Source organism: Lycium ferocissimum, chromosome 7, assembly GCF_029784015.1.
Source record: "Lycium ferocissimum isolate CSIRO_LF1 chromosome 7, AGI_CSIRO_Lferr_CH_V1, whole genome shotgun sequence".
Taxonomy (NCBI): Eukaryota; Viridiplantae; Streptophyta; class Magnoliopsida; order Solanales; family Solanaceae; genus Lycium; species Lycium ferocissimum.
In genome coordinates this window covers 29,267,675-29,288,057 of record NC_081348.1, presented here as the reverse complement: position 1 = coordinate 29,288,057, position 20,383 = coordinate 29,267,675, and the positions used below count along the sequence as shown (strand labels likewise).

The following is a 20,383-nucleotide window of genomic DNA, read 5'->3' as shown; positions in this document are numbered from 1 at the left end:
TATCTAACTTGTTTTCTTAAATTGAATGTGGAACCTTGAAATTGACATTGAAAACATCATTATCATGGGATTATGGAATTGAAATATATTTTTCGCCATTAGATTTAAAAAAGAAATAAATGAAAATTGCACACGAATTTGGGAAAAAATTGAAATTGAATGGGATAATGGTCGTTTTTGGAAAATTCGGCAAATAAAAAATTTCTTAAGGCTCGTGACGCATAGATCTCTAAAAAATACCGAAAATCAAAAAAAAAATCGCATCAAATGGACATCCGAGCGCAAAGTTATGACCATTTAAAATTTCACCAACTTACAAATAAATTAGTGCGCAAAAGGTTTTTTAATGGGTTATTTTGGTACCCAAATTCACTTTTTGGGTTATTTAAGTTGCGGACTCCTATTAGTTGGGGGTTGAAGGGTATAACGCAAAAAAATAAAAAATTACACATAAATAATTGATGATCAATTGATATTTTGTTAATTGATTATAAAAATAAAGTTATAATCACTAAAAATAAAGTTACGCATTAATATAAAAATAACACGAAACCCTAAAACATAAATAACTTAAAGCTAATGACAACAAGTCTTCAAACAAAAATGGACTTTGAGCACTTTTTAACCACTAAAACGACAATCCAAAGTTTTGTGTATCCTTAATGTGTTGAGCCTACCTTATTAATCGCACAAAAATAAATAGGGTTCTATATAAAATATTCAAGTTTTGGAGTCTCGAAGTATGATTAATCTATGGCTAAAGTATGTAAAAAAGTGTGAAAGAAAGGAAGAAAGAAAGAAAGAAAAGAAAGAAAAGAAAGAAAGAAAAGAAAAAAAAAAAAAAAAGAGCATCCAATAACGCATGAAAATCATGCGTTGAAGGACCAAAGTCTTTTAACGCATGATTTTCATGCGTCAAAACATTTTGTCACATTCTTTTTTTCTTTTGATATTTTGGGTCATATCCTTTTTTTTTGGGTTATTTTGGTTCCGGACTCATGAGAAGAGTGCAGAGAGAGGACCAAAGTTTGAAATGACTAAAAAAAATGAATTATACGCATATCGCGATAAAAATTGTACACCGCCGAATAATGGAAACTAGGAAGCTGGACAATATTAGTTTGTCCTTGAAGCCTTTGAGATAATGTAATAATGGGAGGGCGCTGAGAATATGGCACCAAAAAGAAACATAAGAATTGTAGAGAATAGCTAAAGAAAAATGAAATTGGAGATATCTTTTTGAATTGGCTTGGTGACAAATGCACAAGATCACCCTATTTATACTTATCTAGTAATGATTCTAGATACTAATAATCTAGACAATTCTATCCTCTTCTACAAATATCTCCCTTGTGTATCTAATAACTTGTTTGTCTAATCTTCTAAAATCAGTTTATTTTGAAAAGTGTTTTTCGAAAAAGCATTTGCGGTGAGTAGTATGTGTTTGGTCAATTAAATTAAAAGGCACTTGCCCGGCACAGCAGCACCATCTATACTTGGGATATGATATGTCATTCTCGGTCCTTGTGGCATGTTTCTATTTTTCATGGTTGAAACCTCATTACTATTGGATTTCTTACAAGATTTTCACACTTTTTCAGCCGCTACAACAATGCTTATTATGCAAAAATAGGGGAACCACTGCAGAGCAGGAGACGAAATTCTTGGCAGCCCTTGATTTGGACCACATGTAAGTGTTGAGAGATTTGATAAGTACTGTTTGCAGCTAGAGAAAGAAGCAAATGTGAAATTACAGATTGATCGACCTATTCGAATTTTCTCATGGAGAAAGGGTTTGTTAAATAAGGACATATCAATTTGTTCACCTACAATAGAGCTTTCTAGGTGTAGGGATTCAATGCACAGCCTGAGGAGCAGGAGCCTTGGAAAAACAAAATTGTGAAGGGACTGAATATTAACTGCTGGTTTATGCTTCGACTGTACTCATCTCTATGTTTGTTGTCTATATTTAAACTAGCCAATTCAATAATGCCATGTATTGGCAATGGCATACTAATGCAATCCCATTTGATATAAAAAAACTGAAGTCATGATGAAATCACTCTCAAAATAAATAAAAAAGGTACTGTTTAATGAACCACCAGTATATTAGTGTTTAAACTAAATATATGCAGAATCTGAAGAAATAACCATTAAAATAGGAAACAACATTAAAAATAAAATAAAAAGTTAAGCAAATATCGCATCAAAGGAGATCATCAACATTGGCTGGCAGCTCCTCAATTCGGACATTGTAAAACTTGTTTATGTCAAAAAGCATCCTTTCGTCATCATTGGTAGCAAAGTTGATAGCAACACCCTTCCTTCCAAATCGTCCACTACGACAAATACGATGCAAGTAGTTTTCTGGTTGAGTTGGCAGGTCGTAGTTGATAACAAGGGAGACTTTCTGGACATCACGAGCGAGGAGATCAGTTGTGATAAGCATACAAGATGAGCCAGATCGGAACTCCCTCATAATGATATCTCTTGTGTTCTGATCCATGTCTCCATGAGTAGCAGATACTGTATGATCACGCCCGCGCATTTTATCAGTGAGCCAATCAACCTTTCGGCTGGTATTAACAAAGATGATAGTCTGGGTGATGCCTAAGGTCTCGTAAAGATCGCAAAGTGTTTCAAGCTTGCCCTCTTCCTCTATAACATTGACATAAAATTGCTTAATACCTTCAAGAGTGAGCTCATCACGCTTCACAAGAATTCTCACGGGCTTGTTCATGAACTTTCGAGTAATCTCAAGAGCCTCTGGCGGCAATGTGGCAGAGAAAACACCGACTTGGATTTTTAGTGGCAAAAGCTGGAAGATGTCATAAATCTGATCCTTGAAACCTCTTGATAGAATATATGAGTCCACCAAACAGTATAGAGAATAAGGATCTCTATCTGTTCCCTTAAGTAAAACAGAAAGTAAATAACACAATATATTTACGTGAAAAACTCCTTGCTTAAGGGATTAAAAATTACGACCTACCGGAGTAGGATTTCCCAAACTTCACTATAAATGAGCAACTTCATATTACAACCTATTGCAACCTAGGAATTAAACTCTTAATCCCTTCCCCCTTACAACAACTCTATTGTAAGACCTTTACAATAACTCTATCGCAAAAAACAAATCTTGATTAAATCTAGCCAAGTACACAACTGAGAAAAGGTTGACAATCCGTCCTAATATGACACTTCTTGAAAGTAGTGTAGGAATACAAATAAAGACCAAAATACAAAGACTCAACAAACCTAAAGACTTAAGAAATCTTCAGTGATTGAGATCTGGTCCTTGAGTTTGTCGAAGCTTTGTTCTTGAAAACACCTAGAGAGCAGTGGCGGCTAGCACTTGGAATATGTGATTTTCAGATTTGCAAAGTGTTAAGGTTACACTTGTAACATATTATTTATATAGTGGAGCATGTGAGATGATATGAGAGAGACATTTCATGTAGTTTTGGCCTCTAGCAAACTGCAGTTGTGCTGCTGCACTGCTGTCAGTCGGTACAGTGCAGCAGCTTAGTTGACCCTGTAACGGCTAGGGGACCTGACCGTATTTGGTCCCTAGCTGGTTCCTCGAGTATGTTTGGTAAATCATCAGAACACGAAATAGCATAACTTATCAATTTCTCCTTTTTGTTGATGACAAACCCATAATTGATATTCCCCATGAGAACTAGATTCCTACTTGTTCCCCCTGAGAATCAGACCTTTCTTTCACCACAACATGTTAACAGTAACAACAATATCAGCAAGTATCAAGACCCTATCAATTAAACCCCTGAATAATTTCCCCCTTTTGGCATCATTGAAAAGAGTTATAATAGCAGCACAAGCAAAAAAGAAGTTCAGGAACATTAAGTCATGGCCACTGGGCAACACATCATAAGTAATAATAGAGACAAACAAGTTATATAACATTGCAAACCACAGAGAAGATGCCCAACGTTGATCACATCAAAATAACTTAGTAGTTTAAACAGTACATAATGTAATAATCAAACAACCAAAAGTACCAACGTCATTAAGAGACAAGAGTCAAAAGGGCAGAAATTCAAAGGGATTGAGAAGGCTTAAGGACATGGGGATTAAGGAGATGAAGGGCTTAATAGGGAAGAGCTTAAGGAGCCAGAGCTTTAAGGAGCTTGTCCATCCTCTCATTTGCAGTCCTCTGATCATGGATCAGTTGTTCCTTTAGTTCCTCCACCTTTTGCTTCAGCTGGTCATTTTCAGCCTGTAGCTGAGAATTGGCCTCCTCCAAAGGACCACTGGGACCTGTTTCCCTTGCTTTCCCTGCAAGCTGCTTCAGTTCAATTTTCAATATGGCATTTTCAGCCTGCAACCTGTGAATCTCTGCTGCTGCCTTTTCTTGGGCCTCAATCAAGCTTGAAATTGTTGAGTTGCTGCCAATTCCCCCCTTCTTTCCAGAGCAGAAAGTTGCCATCTTTCCAGTTCCTGATTGTGCCTGCTGGATAACGTCAAGGCCCTTGGTAAAGGGAACACTGCCCCTTTGCTGAATAGCATATGGCTTCCCAAAACCATAAGCATAGATGCCCCTCAAAAGGTCTTTTGGCGAACCCATGGCATCAAAACTCTCGTCAACCTCATCATAGGACGTGACGAATTCCTCTTTTTCAGTACCAATCAGCTCTGTCATCTTCGCATCGAATTGACGAGCATCAAACTTAGAACCCGAGCCTGCCATGACTATGAAGTGCGTTCAAAGGAAAATTTGAAGATTTGAGAAAACGGGAATTCTTGTTGATGATTATGGTTTTTAAAGACTGCAGCTTTTGCCCCCAAAAACTCGTCGGATGGAGTTCAGGAACACAATATTAGCACTCTCAATATTATTAAGGGTAATTAAGAACAAAGAAAGAATCTTTATTCATAGAGTGGGAGTGCGTCCAAGAAAAGCCTACAATTCCTACTCAAAATTGGTTATGGAAATAACTATCTCGACTATTAGGTCAATAAAGCAATCCCTTAGGATTTTAATTTTTTTGGGCCCATTTTTTCTTTAACGATGTACCTTTTATATATATAACTTTTGTCTTAGCCGAAAGAAGTTTCCAAAATTAAAAATAATAAAATCTTATCTAAGATCAACAATGTCTCGAGATAAATTGAATGGATTAGCTAAATAGCCAAACCTCTCTATAACAAAGATAGTTGGATCCAACGTTTTTTTTGTTGCTATACACATATAACTAGGGTGTCAATGATTTTCAAAAAATCAACTTAACCTACCGAACCAAACCGAACCGAACCGAACCGAACCGTACAAAGACCGATTTAGTTTTCAATAAAACCGACAGTTTTTATATAATTTATAACTGTACCGAATAATTAGGTAGGTTTTAATTTTAGAAAAATAAATCGAAAAAATACCGAATATATAAAATATATTTTACATATTAAATTTAAAGATAATAAAATATTAAAATTTTCGCCTTGGGTTTGAGATGATGAAAATTACTACAAGCCGCAACATAATTAACACCTAAAGTTCCAATTTTGGAACATATTATATTACTCCTATTGAAATTAAATTAGTTATAGCGCTCGAATAGTAACTAGTAAGCTACAAGGTATTCCAATGATCTTGGATAGAAAACTACAAAGTATTAGATATCTTTCCTCTCGATCTTATGATTTTAAATCCTCTTATTGGATACTCAATCTTAGTAGTCTCAGTTCTTGAGTCTCATCTTGATTGATTTTTCCGCTTCGTGCGATCTAATTTTTTTTTTTCTAACGTTATTTTACACTATTGTAAAATACTAGGATCAATTTTTATTTTTGTCGTCTTTCATATTTTCTTGGTTCATCACCTTTTAATCAAGAAAATATCTAGAGAGTTTTTATCAAAGTCTTATAAAAATATGTATAATATTGTGTCGTAACTTTTACCAGTGACTATAACATGATATTCTTTTTTAAACCAAAACAAATGAAACTTAACCGAACCATTCCGATACCGAAGAGAAACCGATATGATGGGGCAGTTTCGAAAGTCTAATTTTGGTTCTACAAAATGAAATAACCAAAAAATTGATACGGTATAAATTTTATAAAATAACCGCCTGAACCGTACCATTGACACCCCTACATATAATAGCATTGACATTAAATAATATTTCACTGTTATAAAAAAAAATGCATAAAATCTAATTTTTCATTTTTTATTGTCAAATTCTAAGATTAATCACACTTGATATAATGAAGGAAAATCTTTTAATGATATATATATATATATATATATATATATATATATAATATTCTTTGTCATAAATAGTGTAATAAAAGATCAAATATTTGGTCAAAATCTATACACTTATTGTTGGTTATCATAGATATTCTATTTTTATAAATATGGTTAATTATTATGTTTCCAAAAAAAAGATAGTTGTTATATGAGGGGTAATTTTACAAAGAATGTACTGTTATAAAGTTGGCTGTTACTGTTATAGATAAAATGATGTTATAGAGAAGTAAAATAATACATAAAAATTCGGTTTCGAAAAAATTTGCCTGCTATAGAGAGGTGTTGTTATATGCGGATGCTGTTATAGAGAGGTTTGACTGTATTATCAATTGAAAAGCAATTGTTAGGAAAAAAATCGATTATAAAATGGTAATTAATAACTTTGGATCTAAAAAAGCTAGAAAAGTAGACTTTAAATAAAAATTATGATGATATTTTCTTTAAAAAAGAATAGTGTCTTTCTCTCAAATTTGGCTTTAGACCCTCAATATTGTTGAGACGCCCTTGCTAAAAAAAAAAAAAAAAAAAAAAAAAAAAAAGTTGACTAGAAATTAAAAAAAAAAATTGAAAAAGACTAGAAATAAAATTCTAACATACTTGGAGAGCAAGAAAATGCTTTGACTTGGAAATAAAGTCCAAAACAGAATAGGAAAAAAGAAAAACCATGATTTTAGGTTTTGGCGTGAATGCATTCAATTTTCAGTTCCTTCCTTTTCCTTTTTCGAATACATTCAATTTTCGGTTAAGCGTGACCAGCTCCTAATATTTTGGTTTTTTCCGTTTTTCCCTCTTTCCTTTTATATTTGTGGCCTTTAAACTTAAAAATTCTGATGTAAGTAGACATATGATTACGTTAGAGGCTTTAAAATTAACCTACTTTGCTTTTCAAATATAACAGATTTTAGGATCGTAGCAAATTTAGAATTTAATCTAGGCGCGTTAGATAATCTACAAAATCAGTCTCTGCTTCAGCGTCAAAATAAGTACCAACACTTACTATATTTCTGAAAAAATAAAAACGACCGAACCTTGAAGAATCCACTAAATATAAAGTTGCTTCCTTTCCCATTCATTTTTTAGCCCAGAACAAGTTTTAGCACGGCCTGACACTAAAAAACTCTTGGAATCTACTCCAAGGCCGATTATAGCAGTTTTAATTGAAGCTCGAATTAGATATTGCTGAAAAGGTTGTAAATTGTGACTAGGAAAAACGGATACAAGGAACTTTAACTAAAAATGAATTACAACGTTTCCCACAAATATTGTCCATCAAGGAATAATGCAAACTAGGAAACTGGATAATATTAGTTAGTTCTTCAACAATATATAGGAGACACCTGACAACTTGGCAAAAATTCAAAATCCTACAACATTTCAATTGAAATTTTCTTTAAATATGCTATAAACTAAAAGGTTGCTTCACGTTTACTTCCAATTATTTTAAACAAATTTTATTTCGCAGCAAATCAACCCTGCCAGTATTCAGGACAGCAATGGGGTTGCTCCACTTCGAAAAGGCACGTCCATGACTTTCCAACTGAGATGCTACAAAGAAAAGCGGCTAACTATGCAACAGATCTAAAGCAGCAACACAAAAAAATTCTGCATTTTCCTTCAAGTTGGAATTCGGAGAGATGCAGACTAGCAGAAAACCAAACAATAAACCATGGCACAAGTGATCAGAGAAGAGAAACTTGACATTTGACACAATGACTGGCATATTTTGCTTCGAACAATCTCAGCTCGATGCATTCTTCCGCGCAGCATAAACACGGTAAGCTGCCAGTCCCACAACAGCTACAGCAGCCCCAACTGTGACAGCAATAGAGTTAGAACAATGAAAGATGACAAAGCATCTGGAGATATGATAAAATTTAGAGAATGCCCGAATATAAAGAGTATGTACCCTCCACATCTGAACCCCCCCAATCCCATCTTCAAGCATAAATTATGGCGAATTCAAGCCAACAATTCGAGCCGGGTAACAAACTAAAAAGATGTGATTCTACAAGCACAAGGGTTCTAATAGTCAAAGGGAACCTAAGTGTTGGACACTAATCTAGGTCAGAATTATAGCCCTATCAAGAACTACGTTGCAGTCATCAGAGTCGAATAATAGCAGGGTAAAAGCCATTAGCTCCCAAGTATGGCTTCCAATGGAAATGTTTGACATGATGGAAATAAAGTATCAGTAAGGCTCGAGATATCCAAGACAATTGAAACCTTTTGAACATAAACTTCACCACTATTAAAACTAGAAGATACCACTGACTCATCAACTGTTAACTTCTACGGATAAGGAAATATACATGTGAAACCCACAATTACTGTTTGTTCTAATTGTAGTTTCTTAAATTTAATTGCTGCAGAAAGTTCTTTAAGCTCCAGAAGGAATTCAAGTCAAATTATTACCTGATACAAACATGAGAGATCGATTGACGAGCCGATGATATTGTTTACGGCTTTTTCCTGCTTCTGTTTCAGGAATGCTCAAATGTGGATGTTCCGCTGCAGTAATTATCCTTTGAAACAAATTACTGAAATCTCCAAGCTTCGTGCTGATGGGTATAGGAGCTTCTATCCCTAAATCCTGGCTAACCTATTAAACAAATTCATCAAGGCTTTAGAAAATATCAAATTATTCTAAACATACAAAGTGCCTAACAATTTAGATGCTACATCATGTAGGTTTTGCCTCTTTTAATTAAAAAGAAGGTACAGCAGATAAATTACACCAGGAACAAATATACTTAGGGGTGCCAAATGGGTTTTTTTTTTTTTTTTTGTGTGTGTGTGTGTTTTTGTGTGTGTGTGTGTGTGTGTGTGTGTGTGTGTGGGTGTGTGTGGGGGGGGGGGGGGGCTAAATTAGGCGGGTCAAAATGGGCTTTGTTCATAAATGGGCAGGTTACTTGGGTTGAAATAGGTTGCGCTGAAATGGGCTATAAAACAGGTCATGACCCAACTCGCCCCCGACTTTAGAGTTTAGATGGGCCGGTCAAAATGGGTTGAGCTAACAAATGGGCGAGTTATTGAACGGGTTGGTTATGTTTTCATGGGCTAATGTTGCCACCCCTAGACACACTCAATCACATGCACCAGTTACAGCTGAGCATCACTCTGCAGCAATCACATATGTAAACTTCATGGAGGTAAAAAGCATTTCACTGGAAATGCTGGAGCTCCAGTATGGAAATAAATTGAACCACCTGAAAAATTACTATTTGACCAAAAAAAAAAAATACTCAATTCTTGATGGTATTTAGGATAGCTACCCTAGTAGAATCTTGAATTTCCGTCGAATAAGGATCCAGATCATCCTTAGCTGCTACAATGAGACAAGGCACCTCATAACCAGTTGCCTCTCCATGGCTAGCAACATCAACCAGTAGATCTGATGCTCTCTTCCAGGAAGTTTCACGAGACCTGAAGAATAAAGGTATCAAGATGAGCTACTTAGCAAATGCAAGAACCAAAAGTGAAAAACCAGAAAGCAGGAAAAAGAATGTGACGGAACAAAAGATACACTCTTCCTCCTCTTTCTATTTTCCATTTTCTTCCAAGTAATAAGGGAGTAGAAGTCCAGTGGTTGTAGAAGACAACATGTGCATAGCGTTATTTATCAGGCCTTAGCCCGTAAGTTTTCACGGGGTTAGCCACGTAGCCCCTTGAACTTATTTGTTTTCTCGCGGTCATTTATTTTCACTTACTTCCTTTAAATAACCATTCAATAAAATTTATATCTACCCCAAAAGACTTGCTCAATGGACTTAAAACATGATTTTGCAAAAGTTCAAGATAACATTACTACTCAACTATCTCTCACAACTTTCCTTTTGTTCCCCCTTCTGACTTGTGTTTCTAAACATTAGCATAACAAACTATATATATATACATATATATATATGAGCTATTCCAGTTGCAACTTTTATGTGATCAATTTTCACTCTCTTTCTTAAACGCAACTTGAATCAATTCAGCAAAGATGTGTTTAAGTCACCTGTCATGGACAAAAATTGCTATATCACAATCTGCTAACGCATCCTTGCTAGATAGAAGCTTATTCACTCCATCTTCTGGTATCTCTCGTAGCACAAGAGATTTTTTAGCCCCCTGCCAATGTACAGAACAGCTATTCTTACGCTAATGACAAATTTAGGCAGTATATTAGATGCAAAAGAGAGAAATCAATATACTACCAGACACTGCAAATAAGTAACCAGAAGAAAGACTACACATGGAAGTAACATTCGGATCATACAAAATTATTTAAGGTATAGTTCGTATACGGGAGATTTTCTCTTTGTTAATAAAATTATTTACGTTAACAAAAAAACAAAAATAGGATCAGAAAGTGCACAAAAAGTATTTTCAGTAGCCAGGATGCACTTGACTAAAACTTCCTCGACATTACACACACAGAGAGAGAGAGAGAGAGAGAGAGAGAGAGAGAGAGAGATTGCAAACTATCAGACAAAATTTGGTGTTTAGAAGAAGAAAAAGAACTAGCATAACACAATATTTAGGGGGCTCATAAGTGGGAAAAGACAAATAAATAAATGCAACTTGAGGTGTCGTTAAGGACGCTACTAGTTTCTGACAATCAGCACTCTACCAACGATCTGAAAAAAAATAGAACAAAACCTCCAACACAATAGCATATGCATTCTATACAGTGTAAAAACTGATAATCTCGTGCTCATAAGTATATCCCAAAACCATCCCTTGTAGATTGAGAAACCTAAGGAACTTGTTATTGGTAAGAATTAAAACTATAAAAAAATATGCACTACGTATATATTTACAACTATTATCTTAATTTAGTTCAATTTTTTCTCCTTACAAAGGGTTGCAACCATGAAAAGGAGGAGAAAGGACTATAATTACATCAAATATGAGGGGAAGTCAATGGGTTTTATCTGCAAGATATATTGAATTTTATCATTATGCAACACGAATCTATTTGATTATTTCCTAGTTACTGACATGCTATCTCTTATATGACAAATTGCAGTCAAAATTCCTCCATTTACTCCTCAGAATCAGTGGGCTTTACCAAGATCAGTTTCAGCACTCATGACATCCCAACAATTAAAAGAAAAGACAAGTTCAAACTCCTGGCGAACTCCTTTCAATAAAAATATGGTGCCTCTGTACATCTCCCAAGCAAGCTCCTCTGGTCTCTAACAAATTTAATTTTTGACTTCATTGTCATTTTCCTATACAACCATTTTCTGTCTATTTACCTGTGTTATCTCAATTATCAGAAAGCATATATTTTGTACCAACAATTACAACTTATTTTGGCTCCTTAACAACAAACTCAAAGTGGACCTCATCACAGAGAAAGGTGTCGGCCCACACACCATATGTAACTAATAAAAATTTATACTAACATCTTAGACCAACTCCTTTTCAGCAACCTTTCACCATTCAAGGTTGCTTTATCACTCTCAGAGCTCCAACACTTAGGGGTCGTTTCGTAGCTGGTTAGGATTATGCAGGTATTAGTTATGCGGTATTAATTATGCGGGTATTAGTAATGTAGGTATTAGTTATGGAGGTATTAGTAATGCATGTATTAGTTATGCAGGTATTAGTAATTAGTTATGCATGGTTTAGTTATGCAAGGTTTACTTATGCACAAATTATTTCTTTGGATGTTGGTTTGTAGTTTGTTATATTAAAAGTTAATAAATATTATATACTTCTTAAAATTAATTTGTTTACAATTAAATTAAAATATTATTTATTTGAAAAATATTAAAATATTATATTAAAAAACTATATAAAAATATGGTTTAGACAAGGAAAGTATTTAAGTGGGGAATGATAAGGGTAATATTGTTATTTCAACTTTTTATTCATGTATTAGTTATCCATGTTAGTTATTCCATCTTCTACCCCGCATAAAATAATACATAAATTCCCTCATAACTTATACATGTATTAGTTATGCGGGTTTCTAAATTGCAAACCAAACGTCGTACTAATTTTATACATGAATAACTTATTCCTAACTAGCTACCAAACGCGGTATAAGTATGCAAAAATTAATACATGAATAAGATGTCTCTTTACTAGCTACCAAACATGGTATAAGTTAATGCAGAAATTAATACATGAATAACTTGTCTCTTATCCAGCTACCAAACGACCCCTTAATGACTTAATGCCATAAGAAGATCAGTAAAGCTGAGAATTTCACATGCCAAATCTATTTGCATAACCATCTCTCGTACCATTTCATCAGTTAAGCATACAGCAGGACTGTCATTCTCATAATTCGTTTTGTAATTTCAACATTAGCCAAGAAGCAAAGGACCGTGCAGGTATGTATCAGATATCAAGAATATACTTAAATGTGTGTCTGTCTTCTCTTTTTCCCATACTTCCAACTAGTGGTGCTATCTATAGGCAACTGTCTTTCGACCAACCAAAATGATAAGATCTCTTACCTCTACATCAACGACATTTACTGCATATTGATCAGCAGTAGTTGATTCATACTCTTCTGGGAACGGTCTGCATTACAAATTACAGTAAATACAAATCAGATAAGCACAACAGAAAATGGGCCATCGAATAAAAATCTTTCTCAATTAAATTTCGGGACAGAAGGTTGATGAGCAACAGCTTCAGAAGAGAAACCTTCCAATAAACGAATTCAGAATGGCTGATTTTCCAGCCTCTTTTGGCCCAAAGACAAAACACTGATAGACATTTCTATCAGACTGCTGCTTCTTGCGATCTAAACGTCTTCTTCGAGTTACACGAATAGCAGACGAGGGCTCACCAGCATATCCAATGTATATAAGATTCTCCACACTATAAATGGGATCAAGAAGTGTCATCAGTGCCCACTGCATCCAAAGGACAGAAAGAAACATCAGAATCATAGCAGTTGGAAACATCAAACCAAAGACAACACGCATCATATAGAGGCAGCTTATAAAATTAAAATTCTGATCCCAAGTGCAAGATGTAGTAAACGACCCGTGGCAGATTTTTTTTTCAGGAGATGGAATAACCGTGGCAGATTTAGAAACTGGCAAGTTCATCAATTCCTGTGAGGCCAATATTGGCATTTATGGAGTTACACCATTATCCCTACCTTTCAAGGTGGGGGTTAGGTCTGCGTACACTCTACCCTCCCCAGACCCCGCATGGTGGGATTCTACTGGGCTTGTTGTTGTTTGTTTGTTTGCATGGAATTACACCATTATGAGGCTAAAATCAATCAACCAAATACATTCAATACCAAGCTAATTAAGCTCAGCTATATAAACTAACCATTCCACTTTATCTGGGTTCAATATTTAGAGGGTCCATCAAAAATATTTTAGCACTGGTCATGAACCTACTGCAACCCTTCACATTTTTTCAGGCTTGGGGCCGACATAGCTCACATTTGTAATGCACATAAAATATTGAGCCAACTTAAATGGGCTCTAAGGAAGAATATGGCATGTTGTAACTCCAAGAAGCAAGCGAACAAAAATGAGAAGCATATCAATCCGTAGAAGTAACACCCATCTCCCATGTTTCCACTTTCGACAAGAATTTACATTTAGCATGCCACAGTGTCATCTTTTTAACATAGATAGAATATGCAGCTGTGCAAGTCAACAAAAATACTCCAGTAATATGTACCTCCGAAAGAAAACCATCAACAGAGAGTCCTCCCAAGGCATCCTTCTCTGCAGCATCCTTATACGGAGCTTCACTCCAGGGGCTGAAATACAAAGATAAACACCATCAGTTAGGATGAAATACAGCTTCAAAACCACGTTTTCCCCATTTTTGGTCCTAACTCATGCATTTATGAGAATGTTTGACCAACAGAACACCATGCTCATAGTTTATCTGATTGGTGAAAACAACATCCTCATAGTCTATTGAAACTTTATTTCCTTCACCGTATTGCCTTATTTTTATACGTGGGAATACACTGGATATGTTGTTGTATTGTCTTATTTTTATAAGGTTATTCACAATAATTTCTTAACAGCTCATTATCCAGAATGTTGTTCAACACCAATTATTGGCATGCCTGAATAGTTGTTTCCCTCTTTGAAACAGAGGCCACAAATACCTCGCCAGCTCAATATGAAACCGGCATAAAAGCCTATCGTAATATCAAAAATGTCATCCTCATTTAAAAGTAGCAAAAATCAAAAAGAAAATAACTGAGCATAAGATACTAGGAAAGCCATATTACTTCTCCGGAGCAGTGGAAAACAAGTCATCAAGCTCATTGGATCGAAGGGCACCATCCTGATTAAGACCACAAACAAAGTTTTTTAAGTTGTGAGACGACAGTACACATCATCAGAGCATGTTTACATAAAATCAAATTTAAGCTCTGAGCAACCAAAATAAACAAAACGAATAAATAACCAAACAAATAGCTGAGTAAGTACCGAGAAGTACCTTTACCATAAATTAAAAATCAAAACAATTGACATAGATTAAACTATATTAACAATTTATTGCAATATCCTACACATCCTGCTTCAGTATCAAGTAGCTAGGTCCAAAACTACATCACACACCAACAACTTTCTTTAGCAAGACGGTCTTAAGGGCAACATTGTGGAGATGGCCAACCTAGAAGAGCTGATGATGGAAACAAAAGAACCTGTAAAATTCATTAGCCATAGCACCTTCAATCAAATCTACACCCACCCCACCCCCCACCCCACCACACACACACACAAAATCCAAGCAACCAAACCCTTCCAACAAAAAGAGTGTATTTGGTATGCCATGTGAACCGTTTTCCCTGATGAAATGTGTGATTGCACTATATAATTTTCCGCTCAAGAATCTATTTTCCTGTACTATCTCAACGCTTGCTCAATGTTATTTGTTTTTAATTACCACATAAATATTTTTTGAAACTGTCAAAATTATCATTAAAACACATATTACATGCCCCGTTCCTCAACTTCTGCTGTTTAAGCTAATAGATCTCATGTCCAACCAAGGTCATGAATGATTTTGAAATTAGTATCCAATATTTTCCATAGGAACATCTCAATCATACTAAACAGACCTTAGAAACTTCAAACCTACATAGGACAAGTAATCTCAACAATGCTCTGAAATGAACTTGTATACCAGAACTTCAAGATTTTAGAGAGAAAATGTGCATACACCGTCAATGTCAAACGTGAAGAAGATTCTTCTGAGGAAGTCCAATGCATCATTGGTCAGCTCCACACTCTACAAGAGGGCAAGAAAACTTCAGTATTTCAATGTGAAAGTGAAGGCTCGTGTTTAATTAAGTAGCAAGATGAATCATCAAAGTCTGAAGCTGTCGTAACATCAAAGCAATTTGAAATAAACAGCACACATTAATGGATGGTACTACATAAAAAAGAAGAGAGAAGCAATGAAGAGTGGGCAGAAAGTTAATAAGCAACTTCATAAATTTATTCTGAGTTCTTTCCCCCACAAGCCATGGAATTAACCAATCTGCTCTTCATGGGAAAGAGACAACGAGAACAATACACTAAAAGGAGAAACATGCAGGCCAGACTTATAGAATTTTCCGCTCTTCAAGCATACTTTTTAGAAAGTGCACTATATGCAACCACTACTTGAACTAGTAGATGCAATACTTGCATATTTTGCATTATAAGCTTGAACACCAAATAGATATAGAATCAGGAAAAATAACATGATTGTCTTACAAATGAGTAAAGCACAAAAAAAGGTGAAGGCAAAATCGGACCCTGGACATTTACTCATAAAAAAAAATAAAAAAAAATAAAAAAAAAGAGAGAGAGAGAAGGTAAATATCAGGCCAAGAGCTAAATGGGAGCAATAACTGGAAAGAATAGTGGAAAAAAGTTTTGACTTCTGTTGCTCAGTAAGAATGACAAAACGAAGACGAAGGAAATGGAGAGAAAGAAAATGCGCCTAGTGTAAGAAAAGCATAGGAAGTGTCAACTTCAGTTCCAGTTCAGGGATAAACTTGCCTGGTCAGGATGTCTCTTGATGGGAGGAGGAAGCTGATCCTCACTAAGCCTGATCTCATTGTTGTAGCCAAATTTCCGCAGGACAGTCCAGGTTGTCTCCAGACGCCCTTTTTCAATAAACAATGCATGAAGAAACAGGAAACCTGTCAATGTAAGACCGCGTTCATTGACACCTTCCTGTAATTTATCTTGCACAACTCTCTTAACACCAACTATCTCAGAAGGCTGTAGTGGAGCATTGAAGCATTTGACCTACACAATTATTGAATGATTGCAGAAATGCCCGACCTCAAACATTAGTTCTCCATGACACAAGTCAGTGGCTAAATCCAGTGACTAGAAAAAATTTAGGCTAAATCTATGAAGTATATGACCTGAAAATCATTTAATTCTGCATCACTTAGGGCACCATCTCTATCAAGATCACAAAGAATAAATATCCGCTTCAAAGCCCTGACACATCGAGGTTTTAAAGTTTGGGCCTCCTGATCGAATAGTGGAGCTGTCGGATGAAGCACAGCTTTTTGTGCATAGTAGAAAACTTCAGGAATCTGCGAGCATACCATTTATGAGCAAAAGGAGAGAAATAATACATCTGAGCAACTTACAAAGAACACTTCCTTCTTTACTCAAAAGGAAGAAGAAGATCAAAATTTAGATTAGGAGAAATACCAAATTGTTTGACAATGAGAAGTTTCTGTAGTCATCTTAGCTTAACAGTATCAAGTATCAACTACAAAGAGATGGTGCCAAGACTTAGAAGTAAATTGACTTACCTGGATATGTTTGTATGCTGAACACTCAATACATGTTTCAATCTCTCGAAATTGTTGCATAATTGGTGACATCACCTGCTCCAAACTGACTTGGTTCTGTTCATCCCTCTTATCAAGCATACAACCCACGACAACGACAGGAACCCTAACCTGCTCAATTATGTAGTCCACAATATCATCAGTAAAATACAAGGCAAATTTGTCGGACATATAAGTAATGAGTTGTTACTCCCACAGTTCTAGAGAAATTCGAACCCCCCCCCCACACACACACACACACAAAAAAAAAAAAGAATATGTTATGCAACTTACTAGATTAGTTTACTCAATACACATATTCTTGGTACAAACCTCCAATCTGCGGAGTTCGGGGAGCCAGAAAGTACTCAGCCGATCAAGAGTGGCAGGCTTATCACAAGCATAAGTCAGTACAACTGCATCAGCTCTCTTCAACTCTTCCACAAGTTTAGCTCTATTTTCAGTACTGTATAACAAAGTATGAAATCAGAACTGAACCAACAGATTTCATATATTATAAACAGCTACTGTTGGAGGAACCAAAAATATCCCAGACAAGCAACAAGATGTATCCAAACTTGGATATATGTTAATCTCGCGCATACAAAGGGCATTTCATCTCTATGCACGAACCTTCTATACGGAAAGATTTGTAGGCAGGTCTGCTATAAGACAACTGGAAACAAAGGGCAGGCCATATGGAACTATGAAAAGGAAAAAAAAAAAAAACATCTTTGACCTTTCCAGAAGAGAGACCTCTAGAACACGGGGAGATACTTGCCGACAAAATAATAAATACTAGAGTAATTAAAACAAACCTCTTGTCACAGAACTACAGACACAGTGTAAATGCAAGTTACCAAGTAGAAAAGGCACAATTACTAGCCAAGGAACCAACAATAAAAAAATGGAGCAAGGAATTTGATGAGCACCTAGAAGAAGTATCAATAATAGTTACAGGTACTTTATCAGGATAGATATCATCAGGGAGCCTCGTAGGCGGCAACACGGGGGGTACATTGGGCGGAAAAGAATCAGTGGCGGCCGTCAAGATCAAGCTAGACTTTCCAGTTTTGGCATCACCGGCAACCACTATCCGAACACCTGGGGCATCACCCCTTCCAGCAGCTGGACCACCTCCTGCCATTCACTCACTACTCTTTCTCTCCCTCTGTACACACACACAACAAAAAAAAATACTAATTAGATCATGTCACATTGTCACAACACGATAATATACAAATTACCTAATTTCTCTGTTCAGTTTTTTCCTTCCTTTTCGGTGATAAAACCACAATGTAAGTAGCTCAAAAATAAAATAACACACTTGAAACACCTCAAAATCATCATGAACACTATCAAAATTTAAAATTGCCACGAAAGATTCAAAGAAATCACACAATTATCCGAAACACATTCAGCATAACATCATTTCCATTCCTTTAAGTTTAAGCTCCTTAGGAACTTTCCCAATATGCTCCAAATTCCTCAAAGCATTAGCAGCAGAAGCAAACAAGGGTTCAGTAACCAAACAAGAGTCTTCACTAAAAAGACAATATTTTCGCACAAAAGAATAAAGAGTGACAATATATTGCTTCATTTAAAAGATTAAAACCCTAAACCAAACAAAAGAAAATAAGCCACGTGTACATACATACAAGTAACTGGGTATTCACCAAGAACACAATATATGGAAAACAAAAACAAATAGAGATATCAAGATTGTGTGTATGTACCTACAAGTATTTAGGAATCAAAATCCCAACAGTCTTTCCAAGAAGACAATACATACAACAACCAATAAGTAAACAAATATACCAACAAACTGTTATTAGATTCAAATGGCTAAATCTCTAACCCCCCCCCCCCCAACAAAGAATAAGTAATTGGGTTATTGAGAAAAGTACCTTTGAATGTGAGATTTGGGGAATTTGTGAAGCCTCAAGGGATGTTAAAATAGACTGCTGGAGGAAGGAAGCTTGGAGAAAAAGATTTTTGACAAGAGTTTGAAGGCAAAGAGACGTGTTTAGAGTTTTAGGGGTTTTTTTGTTTTTGTGTATAAAAGGGTTTTTGGGTGTGAATGAAACTCAAGGGTTTCAGAAAAAATATTTTGTACATACGTGAATTTTGTAGAAACGTTCTAAAGGTAAAGGGGCGGCGACACTAGACTAGATTCTATTCCAATACCTGTTGGTTGTCCCTTTGGACATATTTATCGTACGATAACACTGCGTAATGACCTAAATTGTGCTGCTTTTTATTTACTTTTATGTTACTGTTTAGCAAGTTAATTTTCCAACTGAAGTCTATAACTCGTGTATATAATTACTCTCTCCTTTCTTATTTTCAGATTTCGAAATTTAAACGGCATTTTTTTTTTTTTACTGTCATTTTTGCATATGCGTCTTTCAATAATTTTAAATTGTCAATTATTGTGATTTATAGTACTTTTTACGAGTCTCCAAACATATAAATTTTATTTCAAAAAACTTTAAAATTCATGTCGAGATACATAGTAAAACAAAAAACTTTGACCCTTGAAATTCAAACTGTACCATATAAATTAAAACAGAGGAAATACTTCCTCGGTTTCTATTTTACGTAGCAATGTTCAAACTAAGAAAAGCAAAATACTTAGTTGTTAATGTAAGTTTATTTATTACATTGATGCAAAAGACTAATTTTTATATGAGGATATAGTTAGACAATTTTTATATGACTAAGTGTGAGTGAAAATTATTAATATATTTTAAATAAATTATATTATTGTATGCATCATATAAAAATGTTTAATATTTTTGGAGACTTAAATTTTTGAGGCCTAAAGCAAGTGTTTTACTTGCTTTCGGCTTAAGCCACCTCTGTTAACGAATAAATGAACGCACTACGTGTTCATAAATAGTAATACAACACTGCAATCAAAAGAATCAATCAAGTGTCTATCATCATGTCAAAAATTATACCTGATATAAATGACGTAATGTTTTTTCTTAATCAAGTCCATCAAACAAGTGCTAAGTTTAATCATGATTCTGGCCCAAGCCACACCAAATCCATGCGTCATATGGGGCTCAGCTAAGGTAGGATGTTGGTGTGCATTATCCAACAATTGTCGCCAACACATCTACCACGTGCGATATTTAGTTTAAGAATTGATGTTTTGGTTTTGATACCACTTGTTAGAATCAAGCTTTGTCGTCATGCTAAAAATTCATTTGAGCATCAAAGTGCATATGCTTGATGGCCAAGCACGAGCAACCACAAGAAAAAATGGCACCACCCTAGATAATCCCAGAATAGCTCTGGTCGCATTGTAAAACCTTTAATTATTC

General features: G+C 35.4%; 3 protein-coding genes across 3 annotated transcripts; all 3 read right to left on the bottom strand.

The window, feature by feature from the left end:
* Positions 1 to 2,093: 2,093 nt before the first annotated feature.
* Positions 2,094 to 2,974, bottom strand: LOC132062096 (eukaryotic initiation factor 4A-6-like; the record flags this gene model as incomplete). The annotated part of the gene is made up of 1 exon (XM_059454739.1): positions 2,094 to 2,974. A coding segment is annotated over one exon (768 nt), but the record flags the coding sequence as incomplete, so codon positions are not given.
* An 897-nt stretch (positions 2,975 to 3,871) lies between these two features.
* Positions 3,872 to 5,008, bottom strand: LOC132064226 (ATP-dependent RNA helicase eIF4A-like). Its single transcript, XM_059457139.1, has one exon. It carries the CDS (start codon positions 4,709 to 4,711, stop codon positions 4,127 to 4,129), a length of 585 nt encoding a protein of 194 aa, XP_059313122.1. The 5' UTR covers positions 4,712 to 5,008; the 3' UTR covers positions 3,872 to 4,126.
* A 2,543-nt stretch (positions 5,009 to 7,551) lies between these two features.
* LOC132064225 (mitochondrial Rho GTPase 1-like) lies at positions 7,552 to 19,241 on the bottom strand. Its single transcript, XM_059457138.1, has 15 exons — positions 18,959 to 19,241; positions 17,984 to 18,222; positions 17,385 to 17,517; positions 17,034 to 17,183; positions 16,632 to 16,808; positions 16,258 to 16,509; positions 15,431 to 15,499; positions 14,493 to 14,548; positions 13,925 to 14,006; positions 12,923 to 13,134; positions 12,730 to 12,796; positions 10,272 to 10,384; positions 9,547 to 9,697; positions 8,687 to 8,873; positions 7,552 to 8,086 (listed from the first exon to the last, which is right to left on the bottom strand). Exons 2-15 carry the CDS (start codon positions 18,196 to 18,198, stop codon positions 8,013 to 8,015), a joined length of 1,938 nt encoding a protein of 645 aa, XP_059313121.1. The 5' UTR covers positions 18,199 to 18,222; positions 18,959 to 19,241; the 3' UTR covers positions 7,552 to 8,012.
* Positions 19,242 to 20,383: the final 1,142 nt, after the last annotated feature.

What these genes read in the sequence shown, in the direction of transcription:
- LOC132064226 (XM_059457139.1), bottom strand. Translation starts at nt 4,711, where the DNA reads ATGGCAGGCTCGGGTTCTAAGTTTGATGCTCGTCAATTCGATGCGAAG.
- LOC132064225 (XM_059457138.1), bottom strand. Translation starts at nt 18,198, where the DNA reads ATGGCAGGAGGTGGTCCAGCTGCTGGAAGGGGTGATGCCCCAGGTGTT. An exon ending in TCACGTTTGACATTGACGGT is followed by an intron (nt 14,549 to 15,430) that starts GTATGCACATTT and finishes GGTCTTAATCAG; the next exon opens with GATGGTGCCCTTCGATCCAA. An exon ending in TAAATGTCGTTGATGTAGAG is followed by an intron (nt 10,385 to 12,729) that starts GTAAGAGATCTT and finishes GTACATTGGCAG; the next exon opens with GGGGCTAAAAAATCTCTTGT.